Below are 21975 nucleotides of genomic sequence, written 5' to 3' on the forward strand. Positions count from 1 at the left end.
ATAGCTTGATCTGGGTTTCAGACAAAGCTCGGCACAACATCGTGGGCCGAAGGGCCTGTTCTGTGCTGTACTGTTCTATGTTCTATGTTCTAAGATTACAGATAGCTCCAAGAAAAATAGGGTGGTAATAGTCGGAGATTTTAACTTTCCCAACATTGACTGGTACAGCCATAGTATTAGAGGGTTGGATGGAGAGAAATCTGTTGAGTGTATTCAGGAGGAATTTCTCATTCAGTATGTGGATGGCCCGACTAGAGAGGGGGCAAAACTTGACCTCCTCTTGGCAAATAAGGATGGGCAGGTGACAGAAGTGTTAGTGAGGGATCACTTTAGGACCAGTGACCATAATTCTATTGGTTTTAAGATAGCTATGGAGAATGATAGGTCTGGCCCAAAAGTTAAAATTCTAAATTGGGGCAAGGTCAATTTTGATGGTATCAGGCAGGAACTTTCAAAAGTTAATTGGGGGAGTCTGTGGGAAGGTAAAGGGATGTCTGGTAAGTGGCATGCTTTCAAAAGTGTGTTAACCAGGGTTCAGGGTAAACACATTCCTCTTATAGTGAAGGGCAAGGCTGGCAGAAGTCGGGAACCCTGGATGATTCAGGATATTGAGGCCCTGGTCAAGAAGAAGAAAGAGGCACATGACATGCATAGGCAGCTGGGATCAAGTGAATCCCTTGAAGAGTATAGCGGGTGTAGGAGTAGAGTTAAGAGAGAAGTCAGGAGGGCAAAAAGGGGACACAAGATTGTTTTGGCAGATAAGGCAAAGGAGAATCCAAGGAGCTTCTACAAATACATGAAGAGCAAAAGAGTAACAAGGGAGAGAGTAGGGCCTCTTAAGGATCACAAGGTCATCTATGTGCGGATCCACAAGAGATAGGTGAGATCCTAAATGAATATTTCTCATCCGTATTTACTGTTGAGAAAAGCATGGATGTTTGGGAACTTGGGGAAATAAATAGTGATGTCTTGAGGAGTGTACATATTACAGAGAAGGAGGTGCTGGAAGTCTTAAAGCGCATTAAAGTAGATAAATCCCCGGGACCTGATGAGGTATATCCCAGGACATTGTGGGAGGCTAGGGAGGACATTGCAGGTCCCCTAGCCGAGATATTTGAATCATCGATAGTCACGGGTGAGGTGCCTGAAGATTGGAGAGTGGCAAATGTTGTGCGTTTGTTTAAAAAGGGCTACAGGGAAAAGCCTGGGAACTACAGGCCAGTGAGCCTCACATCTGTGGTGGGTAAGTTGTTGGGAGGTATTTTGAGAGACAGGATCTACAGGCATTTAGAGACGCAAGGACTGATTAGGGACAGTCAGCATGGCTTTGTGAGTGGAAAATCATGTCTCACAAATTTGATTAAGTTTTTTGAAGGGGTAACCAGAAGGTAGATGAGGGCAGTGCAGTTGATGTTGTCTACATGGACTTTAGCAAGGCCTTTGACAAGGTACCACATGGTAGGTTGTTGCATAAGGTTAAATCGCACGGGATCCAGGGTGAGGTATCTAAATGGATACAAAATTGGCTTCTGTCGGGTGGTTATAGAGAGTTGTTTTTCAAACTAGAGGCCTGTGACCAGCGGTGTGCCTCAAGGATCGGTGCTGGATCCACTTGTCATTTATATTAATGATTAGGATGAGAATATAGGAGGCATCGTCAATAAGTTTGCAGACTGGTGGCATAGTGGACAGTGAAGAAAGTTATCTCCGATTGCAACAGGATCTTGATCAATTGGGCCAGTGGGCTGATGAATGGCAGATGGAGTTTAATTTAGACAAATGCAAGGTGATGCATTTTGGTAGATTGAACTAGGGCAGGACTTAGTTAATGGTAGGGCATTGGGGAGAGTTACAGAACAAAGAGATCTAAGGGTACTTGTTCATAGCGCCTTGAAAGTGGAGTCACAGGTGGACAGAGTGGTGAAGAAGGCATTCGGCACACTTGGTTTCATCAGTCAGAACATTGAATACAGGAGTTGGGAAGTCTTGTTGAAGTTGTACAAGACATTGGTAAGACCACACTTGGAATACTGTGTACAGTTCTGGTCACTCTATTATAGGAAGGATATTATTAAATTAGAAAGAGTGCAGAAAAGATTTACTAGGATGCTACCGTGACTTGATGGTTTGAGTTATGAGGAGAGGCTGGATAGATTGGGACTTTTTTCTCTGGAGCGTAGAAGGCTGAGGGGTGATCTTATAGAGGTCTATAAAATAATGAGGGGCATAGATCAACTAGATAGTCAATATCTTTTCCCAAAGGTAGGGGAGTCTAAAACTAGAGGGCATAGGTTTAAGGTGAGAGGGAGAGATACAAAAGTGTCCAGAGGGGCAATTTTTTCACACAGAGGGTGGTGAGTGTCTGGAACAAGCTGCCAGAGGTAGTGGTAGAGGCGGGTACAATTTTGTCTTTTAAAAAGCATTTAGACAGTTACATGGTAAGAGGGATATGGGCCAAATGTGGGCAATTGGGATTAGCTTCGGGGTTTAAAAAAAAAGGGCAGCATGAACAGGTTGGGCCGAAGGGCCTGTTTCCATGCTGTAAACCTCTGAGACTCTATGACTCTAAATGTCCTATGTTCCAGGGAGGACAAAGAAGGTCAGGGGGTCGGGAATCGTCCTGTTCAGTCACACGAAGACCCATGGCAGAAACCCGAGACCCTGAGGGGACATCATCCTCAGATCGAGGGACAGGCAATGATTTTCCCGGTGACCTTTTATTCTGTGCATTAAAAATTCAGATATCCCCTGAGAAATTACCTTGCACCATCCAAAAATATGATTAATTTGCTCACTTCTAATAGTGTTTTTTTTTATTCGTCATAAGTAAGGCTTACATTAACACTGCAATGAAGTTACTGTGAATTCCCCTACACTTATGATAGTGCTCCCTGTCATACGCCAACCAACACCCAGACAAAGTTAGAAGAAATAAAAACACTTCTAGCTACTGACCTTCCTGAAACCCCCCCACAGGACCTCCCCCGCTACACCCGTCCCGTCCCCACCCCAGGATCCTTCACCACACCAATCACTCCAACAAAATCCTCCCCCTGACTACGCCGCAAAGTTTTGGCACGGCCTGAGGCAGAAGGTCAGGCCAGAAAAGATTTAGAGGTAAGAAGTTAGGAACAGAGTGGTTAAAGAACTCTGATCGCCATTTGCTGAAGTTCAGGTACAATATTTCAAATCCAATAGGACTCCTTCAGAATGGCAGAGGTAGAGATGGGATGAGTTTTAGCTGTTGAAAACATCAAGTCAGGTACCACAGAGGAGGTCAGGGGGAGGTTTAATCATTTTCTGTGTTGTTTCAGACCTTCAGCCTCCACAGGGTTTTGCTTTTGTTTGAGTGTTTAATCCACCGTCACCCCTTTTCCAGAGACACCTACCTGAGTGGGCAGCATGGTCCCTGGCACTGTGAGGCACAGTGGTTAGCACTGCTGCCTCACCGCGTCAGGGACCCGGGTTCGATTCCCGGCTTGGGTCATTGTGCAGAGTCTGCATGTTCTCCCTGTGTCTGCGTGGGTTTCCTCCGGGTGCTCCAGTTTCCTCCCACAGTCCAAAAGACATGCTGGTTTGGTGGATTGGCCATGCCAAATTCTCCCTCAGTGTACCCGAACAGGCGCCGGAGTGTGGCGACTAGAGGATTTTCACAGTAACTTCATTGCAGTGTTAATGTCAGCCTGCTTGTGAAAATAATAAATAAACTTAAACTTACCTTGAAGAGGTTCTGCACTCCTCTCCGACAGGATTTTGTCTTGATTTGATTTGATTTATTATTGTCACATGTATTAACATACAGTGAAAAGTATTGTTTCTTGTGCACTATACAGACAAACATACCGTTCATAGAGAAGGAAAGGAGAGAGTGCAGAATGTAATGTTACAGTCATAGCTAGGTGTAGAGAAAGATCAACTTAATGCGAAGTAAGTCCATTCAAAAGTCTGATGGCAGCAGGGAAGAAGCTGTTCTTGAGTCAGTTGGTACGTGACCGCAGACCTTTGTATCCTTTTCCCGACGGAAGAAGGTGGAGATTGAATTCGAACATTGTTAGAGAGTTTAAAAGAGTTAGAATGAAGTTTTAGAAGAACGAGAGTAAAAGATAGAATTAGAGGGTATGCAAGGCACAGCTCGCAAGAAGCTGCCTCGCTCCAGCGCCATCTTGGAAACATAGAAAATAGGTGCAGGAGGAGGCCATTTGGCCCTTCGAGCCTGCAGCACCATTCACTATGATCATGGCTGATCATGCACTTTTAGTATCCAACTCTTTTGTCCTTTCCATTTCTCTCCTGGTGTTTGACAACCACTTCCACTCCCTTCGCCTTTTGTTCCATGACATGTTTTGTCATTTAACCTCCTCCACCCAATCCCTGACCTTCCCTTTTTTCAGTCTGCCGGACCCTCTCCTCACTGCGCACACCCCCCACCCCCCCTTCCCCCCGCTGTCCCCGTCCCCGTCCTCTCTTTCGCAACAACATAAAACCCATCGTATTCCCGCCTCTCTTCAGTTCCAAACAGGAGTAACATTGGACTCAGAATGTTAACTCCATGTGTGGGATTCTCCAATCTTGTCCATTCCTTCCCCGCTGCCAGCGAGAACGGAGAATTTGGCGCTCAGCCAAAACTCCATCTACTGCAGCGGGACTGGAGAATCCCAGCTGCGGGCGAGGTCGGAGCTTCTAAGCTCTAGTCATAGAGGTTTACAGCATGGAAACAGGCCCTTCGGCCCAACTTGTCCATGCCGCCCAGTTTTTACCACTAAGCTAGTCCCAATTGCCTGCGTTTGGCCCATATCCCTCTATACCCACCTTACCCATGTAACTGTCTAAATACTTAAAAGATAAAATTGTACCTGCCTCTACTATTACCTCTGGCAGCTTGTTCCAGACACTCACCAACCTCTCTGTGAAAAAATTGCTCCTCTGGACACTTTTGTATCTCTCCCCTCTCACCTCAAACCTATGTCCTCTAGTTTTAGACTCCCCTACCTTTGGGAAAAGATATTGACTATCTAGCTGATCTATGCCTCTCATTATTTTCTAGACCTCTATAAGATCACCCCTCAGCTTCTACGCTCCAGAGAAAAATGTCCCAGTCTATCTAGCCTCTTCTTATAACTCAAACCATCGAGTCCTGGTAGCATCTTAGTAAATTTTTCTGCACTCTTTCTGGCATTCCAGTGCATTTCTATCCCCACAGAGGCTGTCACACTTGTGGGATTTTCCCAGCACTCTCTGCTTCTATTTTCTCCCAAATCCACGATCGGTTTGGGTCTCGGACGAAAGCTTCTTGCTCCCGATTGCTTCGGTTTGGGTAGTTCCGTTTGCTCTCGTGGTGAATCAGAAATTTTCCACCCCTCTGTGAGTTTGACCTTGCAGTAACTCACTCGACTGTACAAACAGCACGCCTTGCGCGGAGATCACTGCGTAGAGACAGAGCTGTGACACACAACTATATCCCACTCGGTCTTCAACGCCAATTCAACCTCACAACAGCCTGTTACAGGTTTTTTTTAAAAAGCAGCAATTTATTAAATAAGCAATTAACTAGTGAACAGTTTTGTAATACTTTAATATTTACAGTAGCACATATTGTATCACCTTGTGCAGGTACAATATGAAGGATCGCAACTCTACATTCTAATCAAATCTCCATTAACTTGTCTGATAAATACAATGTGTCTCTAACTAATAGGAATTCTAGACTTCTTCTCAATTTTTCTCCTGGCTGCTCTTTTCAAAATTACTCTGCACATCAGAATCTCCGACCGTTCAGCGGAATCCCCTCCCTCTCGTCCACCTAGAAGCTGAGGGGTGATCTTATAGAGGTCTAGAATCCCCCCCCTCCAAATCTCCCAGCCTTCAGGCCCCTCCGGAACCCTCCCCACGCCTCCCTCCCTCCTCCCGGCTTCCTGACACCCTCCCTCCTTCCCCATCGACACCCTCCCCAGCCTCCAGACCCGCAGACTCCCAACACCCTCCCTCGTCTCTAACCCCCACCCCCCAGCTCCCGACACCCTCCCCCTCCTGACACTCTCCCCCTGCCTCCCGAAAACACACCCTCCCACTCCCCCACCCCAGCCAACACTCTCCCCAGCATTCCGACACCCTCCCTGGCCTTGAGCCTCCCCCTCCCAGCCTCCTGACAGCCTTTCCAACTTCCACTACACCCCTGCCCCCCCCCACCTCGGCCTCCCTCCCACAGGCCTCCTGACAACCCCTCCACCCCCCTCTCCTTTGCTTCCCAACAGTGTCCAGGGCCACCCAGCAGAATCCCCTTCTGGAATAGTCCAACTTGGGAGAAACCTCTTCACCCACAGAGTGCGGAGAACGTGAATCTCATTGAGGCAAATAGTCTCGATCACTGAGGAAGATTGAAGAAGGTGGTTCAGTATTACAAGGGAGCGAGGAACAGGGATCTCTGCTGCTCGGGTGAGATGAAGAGGAGGCCAAATGGTCTCTACACCAGGATAGACCATTTGGACCGAGTGGCCTATTTCTGTGGATTAAACATTTGCCATTTCTACGTAATTACGAACCTTTCAGCTGCCCATCATGTTCTATGCCCTCTGAATTACCCAGGTACCCCCGCTGTTAAATATTTCGCGACTCAGACTGTGAAAGGAACTGTCAGTTAAATAATTCCAGGGCAGATGTGCGGTCTGCAAATCACAGAATTCCTACAGTGCAGAAGGAGGCCATTCGGCCCCTTGAGTCTGTACCGGCTCCCTGACAGAGCATCTGGCCCTATCCCCATATCCCCTTGTATTTACCCCGCCAATCCACCTAACCTCCACATCTTGGACACTAAGGGGCAATTTAGCATGGCCAATCAACCTAAACTACATCTTTGGACTGTGGAAGCAAACCGGAGCACTCGGGAGGAAACCCACGCAGACACGGGGAGGACGGAGAATGGAGAATTTGGCGTCCGGGCAGAGGGATCTGGGTGTCTGTGATCATGAATCGCAGAAAGTCGGTATGCAGGTGCAGCACGTAATAAAAAGGCAACTGGGATGTTGGCATTTATTGCAAAAGGATTGGGGTATAAAAGTAGAGAAGTGTTGTTGCAATTGTATAGGGTGTTGGTGAGACCACATCTGGAGTATTGGGTCCAGTTTTGATCTCCTTATTTGAGGGAGGATGTGATGGCATTGGAGGCAGTTCAGAGGAGGGTCATCAGAATGATTCTGGGGATGAAAGGGTTGACGTATGAGGAGAGGTTAAACAGTTTGGGCTTATACTTACTGGCGTTTAGAAGAATGAGAGGGGACCTGATCAGGGTATATAAAATTCTAAAAGAGATTGATAAACTAAATGTAGACCAAATGTTTCCGCTTATGGGGCAATCTAGAACAAGAGGTCACAGGTATAGGTTGAGAGGCGGTAGATTTAAAACTGAGATGAGGAGGAACTACTTCTCGCAGAGGGTGGTGAATTTGTGGAACTCGCTGCCCCATAGCGCGGTGGAGTCTGAATCATTGAATGGTTTCAAGAAGGAAATAGAGGTTTAGAGCGTGGAAACAGACCCTTCAGCCTGTCCATGCTGCCCTATTTCTAATATTAAAAGGAATAAGGGGATATGGGGAACAGGTGGATTGAGACCAGAGAGCGATCAGCCATGATCTAATTGATTGACAGAGCAGGCTAGAGGGGCTGAATTGCCTACTTCTGCTCCTAATTCCTATGTTCCGACCAATTCTCTAACAGAGTATTTCAGCCAGGCCTCTCCCCTGACCTTTCCCCGTAACCCCACACATTTACTGAGGCTACTCCATCTAACCTACACATCTTGGGATACCAGGGGGCAATTTAATATAGCCAATCCACCTAACCCGCACATCTTGTGGGAGTGTGGGAAGAAGCCACAGCACTAAGAGGAAACCCATGCAGACAAGGAGAGAACGTGCAGACTCCGCACAGTCACCCAAAGCCAGAATTGAACCCGGGTCCCTGGCGCTGTGAGGCAGCAGTACTAACCACTGTGCCACCGTGCCGCTCGTGTCTGCCTCCCAATAACCCTGGACTGCCTCACTGATAAAAAAATGCAACAGCCTTAATCACACCAGATCCACCTCCTTGGTAAGTCAACAGGGAAGCATAGCGGCCTGAGGTTCAGTGTACAGATCCTCTAAATCAATAAAGGTCTTTAATTCAGACCATCTATAGATGACAGGGCTAACTCAACAGAGGAAAGCAATGTCAGTAAACGTTACAGTATAACCGAACACAGCCCATAACAACCAGTCACCACCTCACCGCGACCGGTAAATGTGAAAACAAAACAGGGGGCCACATTCTTCCGCCTGCCTCTGGCCAGCCCCCAGGGGCCGAGACGCCAAACATGGCTGGAAGCGAGCGAGGCCTACAGGAGCCTCCCGAAGATCACCCCCTCCGGGCTGGAAACCTCGGCTCCGGGCAACTCCAGGAAGCCCAGGCTGACGTGAAGTTGCAAAGCCAGCTTGTTCCGGGCCTTTAGTTCACAGAATACACCCTGGGAACCTGAGGGAGAGGGGGAGGCAGAACGCAAAAAACAACAGGGAAAGGGACAAGGGAAAAGAGTGAAAGAGAGAATGAGAAAGAGGTAAGAGAGAAGAGAGGGGGGCGGGAGGGGGGGGTTAAAAAACGGAGGGTGAATGAAAACGAGAGACAGAGTGAGCCAGAATGAGAGACCAGAGGATGGTGAAGAGAAAGAGAGATGGGGGTGCAGGGGCGGGGCAGGGTGGGGGCGGCGGGTGAACGGAGAGAGAAATGAAGAGGAGGGGAGAGAATGAAAAAGAAAGGTCAGTCACATTCCATTCTGACTTGGACAGACAACATATCATCAGCAGCATTGGTTCAAAATCTTGGAACTCCCCCCCAAACAGCAGTGTTTTAAAGTTTATTTATTAGTGTCACAAGTAGGCGTACATTAACACTGCAATGAAGTTACTATGAAAATCCCCTAGTTGCCACACTCCGGTGCCTGTTCGGGTTACACTGAGGGAAACTTTAGCATGGCCAATGCACCCTAACCAGCACGTTTTTCGGACTCCGGGAGGAAACGGAGCACCCGCAGGAAACCCACGCAGACACAAGGAGAATGTGCAGACTCTGCAGAGACAGTGACCCAAGGCTGGGAATCGAACCCGGGTCCCTGGCACTGTGAGGCAGCAGTGCTAACCACTGTGCCACCGTGCCGGGACTGCAGTGTTTCACAAAGACAGCTCACCACCACCATCTCAAGGGCAATTAGGGATGGGCAATAAATGTTGGCTGAACCAGTGGCACCCCAACTCACAAATTAAATGTAAAAAAATATATTTACAATGTTCCTAAGAGAATGTTGTTGGTGCTGTATAACATCTTTCTCCCTGTGCATCATAATCCAAAATCTTGTAGCAGAGAAGGAGGCTATTTGGCCCATCAAAGCTGTGGCAGTTCTTTGAAAGACTGAACCAATGAGCCCCATTGTGCCTCATCTTATCATACAGCCCTCTAATCTATTTCCCTTTTGAGTATTCTTTATTGGATGAAAATCATACTGTGGTGTGAAAGTTTTGTGTTGAAATATTTCTTTGTCCAATCGTGATGTTGTAATGAGTTGTGGCATTTATAGAGAGTTGTCAGATTTTGAAAGGTTTCACCGCATTGCCCACAATCACACCTTCTCTCAGACATTTCGAAGGAAGAAGCATGTGAACTGCCATCTCCTGTGGAGATAATAGAAGCCGATTATCATCTCAGCAGGAATTGTATCCTGTAAATTATGGCCCATATAATCTTGAAGCCATCTATTCAACCGCTGGGGTCAGGGATATTGGAGACACAATGTCAATTCGCTGCAACATAACAGACATAACGGATTGGGGGAACAAAATTTTACAAATTGACTCGTGTCAAGACTATTTCCTAAAAGGATGGAGGAAACCTGTCTCGGGGGCAGGGAATTCATATGGTGTTCGTGGAAGTGGAAATGACTAGGGTTGGGAAGCATTTTCCGAACAGGGCCATTGTGATCTCCTGGACTCGTTTCGATCGCCTCAGGGGGTCGGAGAGGAATTTCCCAGATTTTTATTTCCCCATATTGGCCCTGGGGTTTTTCACTCTGGGTTTTCGCCTCTCCCTGGAGATCACATGGTCTGGAATGGGGGGGTGGGGGTGAGTTAATAGGTTGTAATGAACAAAGCATCGTAGCTGTGAGGGACAGCTCGGTGGATAGGATATTGGTATGTAGATAGGCTGGAAAATTGGGCGGGGATCCTGGATTCAGGATTCAATCCTGGACCGGGGAGCGGCGCGGGCTTGGAGGGCCGAAGGGCCTGTTCCTGTGCTGTATTGTTCTTTGTTCTTGAAAACAAATTTATACACTTTGCCCAGGAACCAGTGGTAACACTGGAGACAGAGGTGTTACTGCAATTCGGGAAGCAGGGTGGGAAGGTTTCAAAAAGAAGGGTCAGAGGAACACGGGGTGCAGGGTTCAAACGGACACAGAGTGCAGGGGTCAGAGGGACAAAGGGTGCTGGGGTCAGAGGGACACAGGGGTCAGAGGGAGATGGGGTGCAGGGGTCAGAGGGACACAGGTTCAGGGGTCAGAGGAATACAGGGTGAAGGGGTCAGAGGGACACAGGGTGCAGGGGTCAGAGGGGCACAGGGTGCAGGGGGCAGAGGGACACATGGTGAAGGGGTCAGTGGGACACAGGGTGCAGGGGTCAGAGGGGCACAGGGTGCAGGGGGCAGAGGGACACATGGTGAAGGGGTCAGTGGGACACAGGGTGCAGGGGTCAAAGCGACATGGGGTGCAGGGGTCAGAGCGGCATGGGATGCAGGGGTCAGAGGGACATGGAGTGCAGGGGTCAGAGGGACACAGGGTGAAGGGGTCAGATGGACACGGGGTGCAGGAGTCAGAGGGACACAAGCTGCAGGGGTCAGAGGGACCCAGGGTGCAGGGGTCAGAGGGACACAGAGTAAAGGGATCAGAGGGACATGGAGTGCAGGGGCCATAGGGACACAGGGTGCAGGGGTCAGAGGGACACAGGGTGCAGGGGTCAGAGGGACATGGGGTGCAGGGGTCAGAGGGACACTGGGTGAAGGGGTCAGCCGGATACTGGGTGAAGGGGTCAGAGGGACACAGGGTGCAGGGGTCAGAGGGACACAGGGTGCAGGGGTCAGAGGGACACAGGGTGCAGGGGTCAGAGGGACACGGGCTGCCGGGGTCAAAGGGACACGGGGTGCCGGGGTCAAAGGGACACAGGGTGCCGGGGTCAAAGGGACACGGGGTGCTGGGGTCAAAGGGACACGGGGTGCTGGGGTCAAAGGGGCACGGGGTGCAGGGGTCAAAGGGACACGGGGTGCTGGGGTCAAAGGGGCACGGGTTGCTGGTGTCAGAGGGACACGGGGTGCTGGGGTTAAAGGGGCACGGGGTGCAGGGGTCAAAGGGACACAAGTTGCTGGTGTCAGAGGGACACAGGGTGCAGAGGTCAGAGGGACACGGGGTGCTGGGGTCAAAGGGGCATGGGGTGCTGGGGTCAAAGGGGCACGGGGTGCAGGGGTCAAAGCGACACAGGTTGCTGGTGTCAGAGGGACACTGGGTGCAGGGGTCAGAGGGACACAGGGTGAAGGGGTCAGAGGGTCATGGGTGAAAGGGTCAGAGGGACACTAGGCACAGGGGTCAGGGGTCAGAGGTACACTAGGCACAAATGTCAGGGGTCACAGGGACATGGGGTGAAAGGCCAGAGGATGGGATTCACAGTAAGAATTGAATGGATATGGGGAAGCAAGGGATAGTTTGTTTTGACCAAGCAGGTAGAGCAGACAGGCTCATCCACTTGGGTTTTCCTCTATGTTTCTCTATTAGCTGAAGGACGTTAAGATCACTCACCGTTAGCTTTTAGTGCAGACATCAGGCAGATGATCAAATTCCTGGTTTCACTGGAATCCAGTATCTGTGGATGAACATTCAATTGGATAAGAGACGGGAAGCGGTAGAGTAAGGAATCTGGAAAACTGGGTTTCCTGTGGAAAAACATCATCAGCTCCTGAAAATAAAATGAGAGGAATGTGTGACAATTGGAAACAGTTTTCCTCCTGCATAACCTGTTAGCAGTGCAGATATTCTGTGAATGTTGTACATTGCCTAATATAATAATGTCTACAATCAGCAGAATCCAAAACCAAGCTCTCTTCATCCTAAACTCTCTTGCCTGTGTCCTCACTAAATCCCATTCAACCAGCAAATACCCGGTACTCACTGGGCCCTGGTCCAGTCCACCAACACCTCCATGTTAAACCACGCCCCTCTGAATTCTCCCTTGTCCCTCCCTGATCACCTAACTCCACCACTCGCTGGGGTCTCAGTACTGCACTGTGGCTCAGTAGGTCGTACTCCCACACCTCCGGGTCAGAAAAACATACATTCAGGGCTCAGTCTAGAGGCTTGACTTGTGCTGGATGTTGTGCAGGCTTTCGGGAGTCAGGAGGTGAGTTACTTGCCACAGGATTCCCAGCCTCTCACCTGCTCTGGTAGCCACAGTATTTATATGGCTAGTTCAGTTCAGTTTCTTCTCAATGGTAACTCCCGGGATGTGGGGATTCAGCAATGGTAATGCCATTGAATGTCAAGAGGTGATGGTTGGATTCTCTCTTGAACAAAGGACAAAGAACAGTACAGCACAGGAACAGGCCCTTCGGCCCACCAAGCCTGCGCCGATCACATTGTCCTGTCTAGACCAGGTTGCGGTTGCGCTTATATCCCTCTACTCCCTGTTTGTTCATGTGTCTGTCCAGATAAGTCTTAATTGTCACTAATGTGTCTGCCTCAACCTCCCCACTTGGCAGTGCATTCCAGGCCCCCACCAGCCTCTGTGTAAAAAACTTTCCCCGCACATCTCCACTGAACCTTTCCCCCCCTTACCTTCAACTTGTGCCCCCTTGTAATTGTCATTTCTGCCCTGGGAAAAATCTTCCAACTGTTCACCTTAACTATGCCCCTCATAATTTTATAACTTCCATCAGCTCGCCTCTCAGCCTCCGTCTTTCCAGGGAGAACAATCCCAGTTTATTCAATCTCTCCTCATAGCTAATGGCTACCAGGCAACATCCTTTTCTGTACTCCCTCCAAAGCTTCCACGTTCTTCTGGTAGTGTGGTGACCAGAATTGGACACAGTATTCCAAATGTGGCCGAACCAATGTTTTATATAACTGTAACATAATTTGCCAACTTTCGATGCCCCTTCCGATGAAGGAAAGCACGCCTTATGCTTTCTTCACCACCTTTTCCACCTGTGCTGCCACTTTTAAGGATCTGTGGACCTGTACTCCCAGATCTCTCTGTGTGTCTATGCTCCTGATGGTTCTGCCATTTATTTTATAGCTCCCACCTGAATTGGAGATGGTCATTGCCTGGCACTTGTGTGGTACGAATGTTACTTGTGAAAGTGCTTTGAGATATTCTGAGATTCATGACATATGAAAGATGTGGAGTGGGCTATCTGGCCCTTTCTGACCACTTCACACACTGTGACCTTCGCAACTCTCTATATAATTGCAGTAAGATGTGGGAGATATTATGGTACAGTAGTTGCGTCACTGTACTAGTAATCAAGAGACTAAGGCTATTGCTCTGGGTACATCGGTTCAAATCCCATCTGTGGAATTGGAGTTAATAAACTCTGGAATTGAAAAGTTAGTCTCTGTAATGGTGACTATGAAACAATTGTCGATTGTCATAAAACCCCATCTCGTTCACTAATGTCCTTTAGGGAAGGAAATCTGCTGTCCTTACCTGGTGTGGCTTACATGTGACTCCAGACACATAGCAATGTGGTTGACTCTTAACTGCCCTCTGAAATGTCCTAGCAAGCCACTCAGTTCAAAGGCAATTCGGGATGGACAGAAAATGTTGGCCATGTCAGTGACATCCACATCCCATAAAAGAAATAAAAATATACTTCTTTACTCTTACATTTCAAACCCGCTTTATAATAAAAACTAATATAACATTTGCTTTTCTAATTGCTTGCTGTATCTGCATGTTAACCTTCTGCGTTTTGTGCATAAGGTCCCTCTGTCTATTAACACTTCCCATTCTCTTACCATTTAAAAAAAATATTCTGCTTTCCTTTTCCACCATATTATATTCCATCTCTATAATCTTACCCACTTATTTAACCTGCCTCTTTGCTTTTGCAGACTCCTTATGTCCTTCTCAGAGTTTATTTTTTTAAATTCATTCTTGGGACACGGGCGTCACTGGCAGGGCCAGCATTTATTACCCATAACTAGTTGCCTGAGGGCAGTTGAGAGTCAACCACATTGTTGTGGCTCTGGAGTCACATGTAGGCCAGACCAGGTAAGGGCGGCAGATTTCCTTCCCTAAAGGAGATTAGTGAACCAGATGGGTTTTTCCGACAATCAGCAATGGTTTCATAGAACCATAGAAAATTACAGCTCAGAAACAGGCCTTTTGGCCCTTCTTGTCTGTGCCGAACCATTTTATGCCTAGTCCCACTGACCTGCACTTGGACCATATCCCTCCACACCCCTCTCATCCATGAACCCGTCCAAGTTTTTCTTAAATGTTAAAAGTGACCCCGCATTTACCACTTTATCCGGCAGCTCATTCCACACTCCCACCACTCTCTGCGTGAAGAAGCCCCCCCTAATATTCCCTTTAAACTTTTCTCCTTTCACCCTTAACCCATGCCCTCTGGTTTTTTTCTCCCCTAGCCTCAGCGGGAAAAGCCTGCTTGCATTCATGGTCATCAGTAGATTATTAATTTCAGATTTGTTTTATTGAATTCAAATTCCACCATCTGCTGTGACCGGATTCGAAACCCGGGTCCCCAGAAGATTAGCTGAGTTTCTGGATTAATAGTCTAGCAATAATACCACTAGGCCAACGCCTCCCCAATAACTTTTCCAATAACTTTGTATCATCAGCAAATTTGAATATATTACACTCGGCAAGATTGTAAATATCTGCCAAATAAGTAATGACCCTCACGGTATCCCACTAGTTAGATCCTGCCAATGCAAAAATGTCCCATTTATTCCTGCTCTCTGTTTCCTGTCCATTAACCAAGCTTCAATCCATCCCAATCCAAAAAGCCCTCAATTTCTGTTATAGCAAACATAGTTTATGAACAGTAAGAAGTCTCACAACACCAGATTGAAGCCCAACAGGTTTATATGGAATCACGAGCTTTTGGAGCGCTGCTCCTTCATCGTGTGAGTCCTCACCTAATGTGAGACTCACACAATGAAGGAGCAGCCTTCGCCTGGTGTTGTGAGACTTCCTACTGTGCCCATCCCAGTCCAACGCCGGCCTCTCCACATCATAGTTTATGAAGGGCGAGACGGAAATGCAAGTCTTGCTTTCATTTCAATCAGACGTGGGCCCCAACCATCCATTGGTCCCCTCCCGATGGTTTTCTCTTTTCTTCCCACTCTTCCCTGTTCCCTCAGGAATTCCCAAGCCCTTACCTGTGTCGGAGTGAGGTTATCGAGGGCTGTAGGTTTGGAGTACTTCTCCTGCATGGCAGGAAACCAAGCAGCCTCACAACCCTTCAGGAATGAGCTGACCTCCAGGGCTCCACACGCACAGCCGCATGCCCCCTCCTCATCCTCCAGTACGAAGCAGTAGTCGGGGCAAAGAGTCAGGAAATGGCCCAGGAACCTAGAGTCGAGCGACAAGGCCTCGTGAGGAATCTCGCCGGCTGTCAGAACCAAACAAATTCCCGAAAGGAGAAACCAGTAACTTGGACATGAAGGGAACTTGTCTGAACTGCTTTTAAAATGGACCTCCAGTCTTACTGGTGCCATTGTTTCTGTTTAACTGGGATTTGACAATTCTGAACTGGTTTTTCCTTCCTGGAATGCAAAATACTGCAGATGCTGGAAATCCGAGGCAAAAACAAATGAAAAAGATGCTGGAAACGTTCGGTCGGTGGGTCAGGCAACATGTGTGGAGAGGAAAACAGAGGCCGGAATTCTCTGACCTCACCAGAGGCTGGGATTCTCCGGACCCACTGCAGTGAATGGAGATTTGGCTGAGCGTCGCTCCCGCACAAGAAACATGACCCAAATACATTTCTTAAAGGCACAGTGTCATCACACCACCCAGAGTGATTACCTGTCTCCAATCAGGTCAGGCTGAACATCCGTTCCATCTTTCTCCTGCGACTTGGGATTGTGGATCTCTCTGCACACAGCATACAAAGCTTTCTGTAATGAGAGGCAGGTGTCTGAAAGACGTGTTGGTTAGATGCATTGGCCATGCTAAATTCTCCCTCAGTGTACCCGAACAGGCACTGGACTGTGGCGACTAGGGGATTTTCACAGTAACTTCATTGCAGTGTTAATGTAAGCCTCTAATGAATAAACTTCAAAGAAAATCTTTAAATAGATATTAACAGAACTATTATAGCTCAGCACCCTGTGGTAGCAAAAACAGGAAGGGTAATTAATTATCTGAATGGCAATAAATTAATAGAAGGGAGTATGCAACGAGACCTGGGTGTCCTCGTACACCAGTCGCTGAGGGTAACCGTGCAGATGCAGCAGGCAGTAAAAAAGGCAAACGGTATGTTGGCCCTCATAACAAGAGAATTCGAGTACTGGAGCAGGGATGTCTTTGCTGAAGTTATACCAGGCCTTGGTGAGGCCACACCTGGAGTATTGTATGTAGTTTTGGTCTCCTTATCTGAGGAAGGATGTTCTTGCTCTCGAGGAAGTGCAGAGAAGGTTTACCAGGCTGATTGCGGGACTGATATATGAGGAGCATTGAGTCGGTTAGGATTGTTTTTGCTGGAGTTCAAACGAATGAGGGATGGGATCTCAGAGAAACCTATAAAATTCTAATGGACTAGACAGAGTAGATGCAGGAAAGATGTTCCCGGTGGTGGGGGGAGCCCAGAACCAGGGGTCACAGTCTGAGGATACAGGGTAGACCATTTAGGACGGAGATGAGGAGACATTTCTTCACCCAAAGAGTGGAATTTGCTACAATAGAATGCAGTTGAGACCAAAACATTGTATGTTTTCAAGGAGGAGTTAGATATAGCTCTTGGAGCAAAAGGGATCAAAGGATATGGGGGAAAGACGGAATCAGGCTATTGAATTTGATGATCAGCCATGATTATATTGTATGGCGGAGCAGGCTCGAAGGGCCGAATGGCCTCCTCCTGCTCCTGTTTTCTAGCTTTCAATGACAAGATGCCTGCAGCATAATAGAACACCGCACATACCTTTCACAGCAGCATTATCAGACAAAACATGCTCAACCGAGGTTTTCAGGAGGGGATTAGATGATTATTGAATAGAAACAATGTGCAGGGCTACAGGGAAAAGGCAGGGGAATGGCACTAATTCATGATGCTCATTCGGAGAGCCAGTACAGACACAATGGGTCCTTTCAGTGCATGACAATTCTGTGACTCTGACTGCATACCGCACCACATACTATAATTACAAGAGCTACATCCAAGGTGAGATTAAAGGAGTTCCAGTTGGAGAGAGAGATGCAGCGCGAGAGAGAGGGAGAGAGGAAGGATGCAAGAGATGCACTGGGAATTCCAGATCTTCCAGGATTCTATAGATTCTGGAACAGTCCCCGCAGATTGGAGGGTAGCTAATGTCACTCCAATACTCAAAAAGGGAGGTAGAGAGAAAACAGGGAATTATAGATCAGTAAGCCTAACGTCGATAGTGGGGAAAATTCTCGAATCCATTATTAAGGACTTTATAGCAGAGCATTTCGGAAGCAGTGGCAGGATCAGACCGAGCCAGCATGGATTTATGAAGGGGAAATCATCCTTGAAAAATCTATTGGAATTCTTTGAAGATGTAACTGGTAGAGTTGACAAGGGGGAGCCAGTCGATGTCGTATATTTGGACTTTCAGAAAGCGTTTGGCAAAGTCCCACACAAGAGATTATCGTGCAAGATTAAAGCGCATGGGATTGGGGGAAGTGTATTGAGATGGATAGAAAACTGGTTGGCAGAGAGGAAACAAAGAGTAGGAATTAATAGGTGCTTTTCAAATTGGCAGGCAGTAACTAGTGGGGTGCCAAAGAGATCGGTGCTGGGACCCCAGCTATTCACAATATATATTAATGATTTGGATGAGGGAACAAAATGTAACATCTCAAAGTTTGCAGATGATACCAAGTTGGGTGGGAGGGTGAACTGTGATGAGGATGCAGAGATCCTTCAGCATGATCTGGACAGGTTGGGTGAGTGGACCAATCAATGGCAGATGCAGTATAATTTGGATAGATGTGAGGTTATTCACTTTGGAAGCAAAAGCAAGAAGGCAGATTACTAACTGAATGGCTGTAAATTGGGAGAGGGGAGTGTGCAGCGGGACCTGGGTGTCCTTGTGCACCAGTCACTGAAGGTAAGCATGCAGGTGCAGCAGGCGGTAAAGAAGGCAAATGGCATGTTGGCCTTCATTGTGAGAGGTTTCGACTACAGGAGCAGGGATGTGTTGTTGCAATTATACAGGGCCTTGGAGAGGCCACACCTAGAGTATTGTGTGCAGTTTTGGTCTTCTTTTCTGAGGAAGGATGTTCTTACTCTCAAGTGAGTGCAGTGAGGGTTTACCAGGCTGATTCCGGGGATGGCGGGACTGATGTATGAGGAGAGATTGACTAGGTTAGGATTGTTTTCACTGGAGTTCAGATGAATGAGGGGGGGAAATCTCACAGAGACTTATAAAATTCTAACAGGACCAGACAGGGTAGATACAGGGAGGATGTTCCCGAAGGTGGGGGAGTCCAGAACCAGGGGGTCACAGTCTAAGGATTCGGGGTAGACCATTTAGGAGGTGAGGAGACATTTCTTCACCCAAAGAGTGGTGAGCCTGTGGAATTCATTACCACAGGAAGTAGTTGATGCCAAAACATTGAATGTATTCAAGAGGCGGCTGGAGATAGCACTTGGGGCGAATGGGATCAAAGGTTATGGGGAGGAAGCAGGATTAGACTGTTGAGTTGGATGATCAGCCATGATCATAATGAATAGCGGAGCAGGCTGGAAGGACCAAATGGCCTCCTCCTGCTCCTATCTTCTATGTTTCTATGGTTCGGATCTGGGCAGCTGAAAGATCAGCTGACGCTGAAGCACGAGGGACTTCCGGAAAAGACCAGATTGGAGGAAATGTCCCCTCTTTTCTACAACATTTACAGATGCACCATAAACCATTCTTTCTGGTTGTATCACAGCTTGGTATGGCTCCTGCTCTGACCAAAACCGTAAGAAACTACAAAGGGTCGTGAAAGTAGCCCAATCCATCACGCAAACCAGCCATTCATCCATTGACTCTGTCTACACTTCCGCTGCCTCGGAAAAGCAACCAGCACAATCAAGAACCCCACGCACCCCGGACATTCTCTCTTCCACCTTCTTCTGTCGAGAAAAAGATACAAAAGTCTGAAGTCACGTACCAACCGACTCAAGAACAGCTTCTTTCCTGCTGCCATCAGACTTTTGAATGGACCGACCTTGCATTAAGTTGATATTTCTCTACATCCTAGCTATGTCTGTAACACTACATTCTCCACTCTCTCCTTTCCTTCTCTATGAACGGTATGTTTTGTCTCTATAGCGTGCAAGAAACAATACTTTTCACAGGACTGATACATGTGACAATAATAAATGAAATAAAATTCAAACACTCACAGGACAGGTACAGCACGGGGTTAGATACAGAGTAAAACTCCCTCTACACTGTCCCCATCAAACACTCCCAGGACAGGTACAGCACGGGGTTAGATACAGAGTAAAGCTCCCTCTACACTGTCCCCATCAAACACCCCCAGGACAGGTACAGCATGGGGTTAGATACAGAGTAAAGCTCCCTCTACACTGTCCCCATCAAACACCCCCAGGACAGGTACATCACGGGGTTAGATATAGAGTAAAGCTCTCGCTACACTATCCCCATCAAACACTCCCAGGGCAGGTACAGCATGGGGTCAGATACAGAGTAAAGCTCCCTCTACAGTGTCCCCATCAAACACTCCCAGGACAGGTACTGCACAGGGTTAGATACAGAGTAAAGCTCCCTCTACACTGTCCCATCAAACACTCCCAGGACAGGTACAGCACGGGGTTGGATACAGAGTAAAGCTCCCTCTACACTGTCCCATCAAACACTCCCAGGACAGGTATAGCACGGGGTTAGATACAGAGTAAAGCTCCCTCTACACTGGGATGCCATTTAAAGTTGTCTATCGGAGATGAGGGGAAGCCTCCCCATCCACTGCCTCCCTCAGTTCCCCAAACCCATTGTTATGAGCTGATGTGCTTACCTTGTCCTCCTGAAAGAATGGCCGAATGGTGTAAGACTTGAGAGTGGGGAAGAGTGGAGGGGGCTGGTTAAAGAGTTCACTGCTGTTGGTGACTGGCAGCATCATCTGTAAACAAGAGGAGAGCAGCCATTGTCTCTGGGTCCATTCCTTTATCATGTACAGCAGACATCGAGTTAAACTGGGCACCAAAATACCCTGAATCTCCGGGTAGGTCGAGACCCAGAGCAGACTGACAGAAGGTAAAAGAACCAGGGGCAACATGAGGAGAAACATTTTGATGCTGTGATTGGTGAAGATACACTGCCTGAGGTAAGATTTACTCATGGCTTATCAAAAGTGAATTGGATAATTATGCACCGAGAAAGTATTTACAGGGCTGTGGAGAAATGACTGGGGATTGGCACCAAAAAGAAATAGGAACAGGAGAAGGCCATTCAGCCCCTCGAACCTGCTCCAACATTCAACAAGATCTGATTGCGGCGTTAAATCCACTTTCCTGTCTGCCCCTCCGTAATCCTGACTCTCTGTCTAACTTTGCCTTACACACTTACAATGAGCCAGCCTCCACTGCTCCCTTTGGGGGAGGGGAAATGCCCAACACTAACCAATCTCTGAGAGGATCTTCCTACTCATCTCCCTCTTAAGTTAAAACCAGGGTGGCATGGGGGCACAGTGGTTAGCACTGCTGCCTCACAGCACCAGGGACCCGGGTTCGATTCCCGGCTTGGGTCACAGTCTGTGTGGAGTTTGCACGTTCTTCCCCTGTCTGTGTGGGTTTCCTCCGGGTGCTCCGGTTTCCTCCCACAGTCCGAAAGATGTGCTGGTTAGAACAAAACAAAGAACAGTACAGCACAGGAACAGGCCCTTCAGCCCTCTAAGCCTGCGCCGATCACATTGTCCTATCTAGACCAACCACCTGTATCCCTCTATTCCCTGTCTGTTCACGTGTCTGTTCAGTTAAGTCTTAAATGTCGCTAATGTATCTGCCTCAACCATCTCACTTGGCAGTGCATTCCAGGCCCCCACCACCCTCTGTGTAAAAAACTTCCCCCGCACATCTCCACTGAACCTTTCCCCTCTTATCTTGAACTTGTGCCCCCTTGTAATTGTCATTTCTACCCTGGGAAAAAGCTTCCAAGTGTTCACCGTAGGTGCATTGGCCATGCTAAATTCCCCCTCAGTGTACCCAAACAGGCACCGGAGTGTGGCGACGAGGGGATTTTCACAGTAACTTCATTGCGGTGTTAATGTAAACCTACTTGTCACTCTAATAAATAAATTTTCAGGTAAAGACAGTAAATTTCCTTCCCTAAAGGAAACCAGATGGGTTTTTACAACGATTGATTATAGCTAACTCAGACTAGTTTTCAATTCCAGATTTATTAACCGAATTTAAATTCTACCAACTACCGTGGTGGTGTTACAGGGGAATTTCACAGTAATTGCATTGCAGTGTTAATGTAAGTCTTACTTGTGACTAATAAATAAACTTTATTTTACTTTACTTAATTTTACAGCGCAGAGGTGAATCTCCTTGACCTCGCTTCGTAATCTGTTAAAAGTGTTTGGGAAAGTGTGAACTGTTCTTCATTAACGTTTAGAGGTTCATTGACAAAAAGACCTGACACTCACTTTAAGTGAACAATTAACAAATTATTTATTTAACCAACCAGGAACTTTAACT

General features: G+C 47.7%; 1 protein-coding gene across 3 annotated transcripts in view; it reads right to left on the reverse strand.

Annotated features, from left to right (window-relative positions):
• Positions 1–8114: 8114 nt before the first annotated feature.
• Positions 8115–21975, reverse strand: part of LOC144500960 (protein O-GlcNAcase) — an 80099-nt gene continuing 66238 nt past the window's right edge. For 2 of the 3 annotated variants that reach the window (XM_078224459.1, XM_078224467.1), the window contains 5 exons: positions 20292–20396; positions 16113–16204; positions 15464–15656; positions 11861–12017; positions 8115–8502 (listed from right to left, as the gene is read on the reverse strand). In XM_078224459.1, the coding sequence (XP_078080585.1) occupies positions 8366–8502; positions 11861–12017; positions 15464–15656; positions 16113–16204; positions 20292–20396 (684 nt within the window). In that variant the 3' untranslated portion in view covers positions 8115–8365. Of the gene's footprint in view, positions 8503–11860; positions 12018–15463; positions 15697–16112; positions 16205–20291; positions 20397–21975 lie in introns of all 3 variants that reach the window. The other variant, XR_013499021.1, reaches the window with a different exon arrangement.

The sequence above is a fragment of the Mustelus asterias genome, chromosome 1, assembly GCF_964213995.1.
Source record: "Mustelus asterias chromosome 1, sMusAst1.hap1.1, whole genome shotgun sequence".
In the NCBI taxonomy this organism is placed as follows: domain Eukaryota; kingdom Metazoa; phylum Chordata; class Chondrichthyes; order Carcharhiniformes; family Triakidae; genus Mustelus; species Mustelus asterias.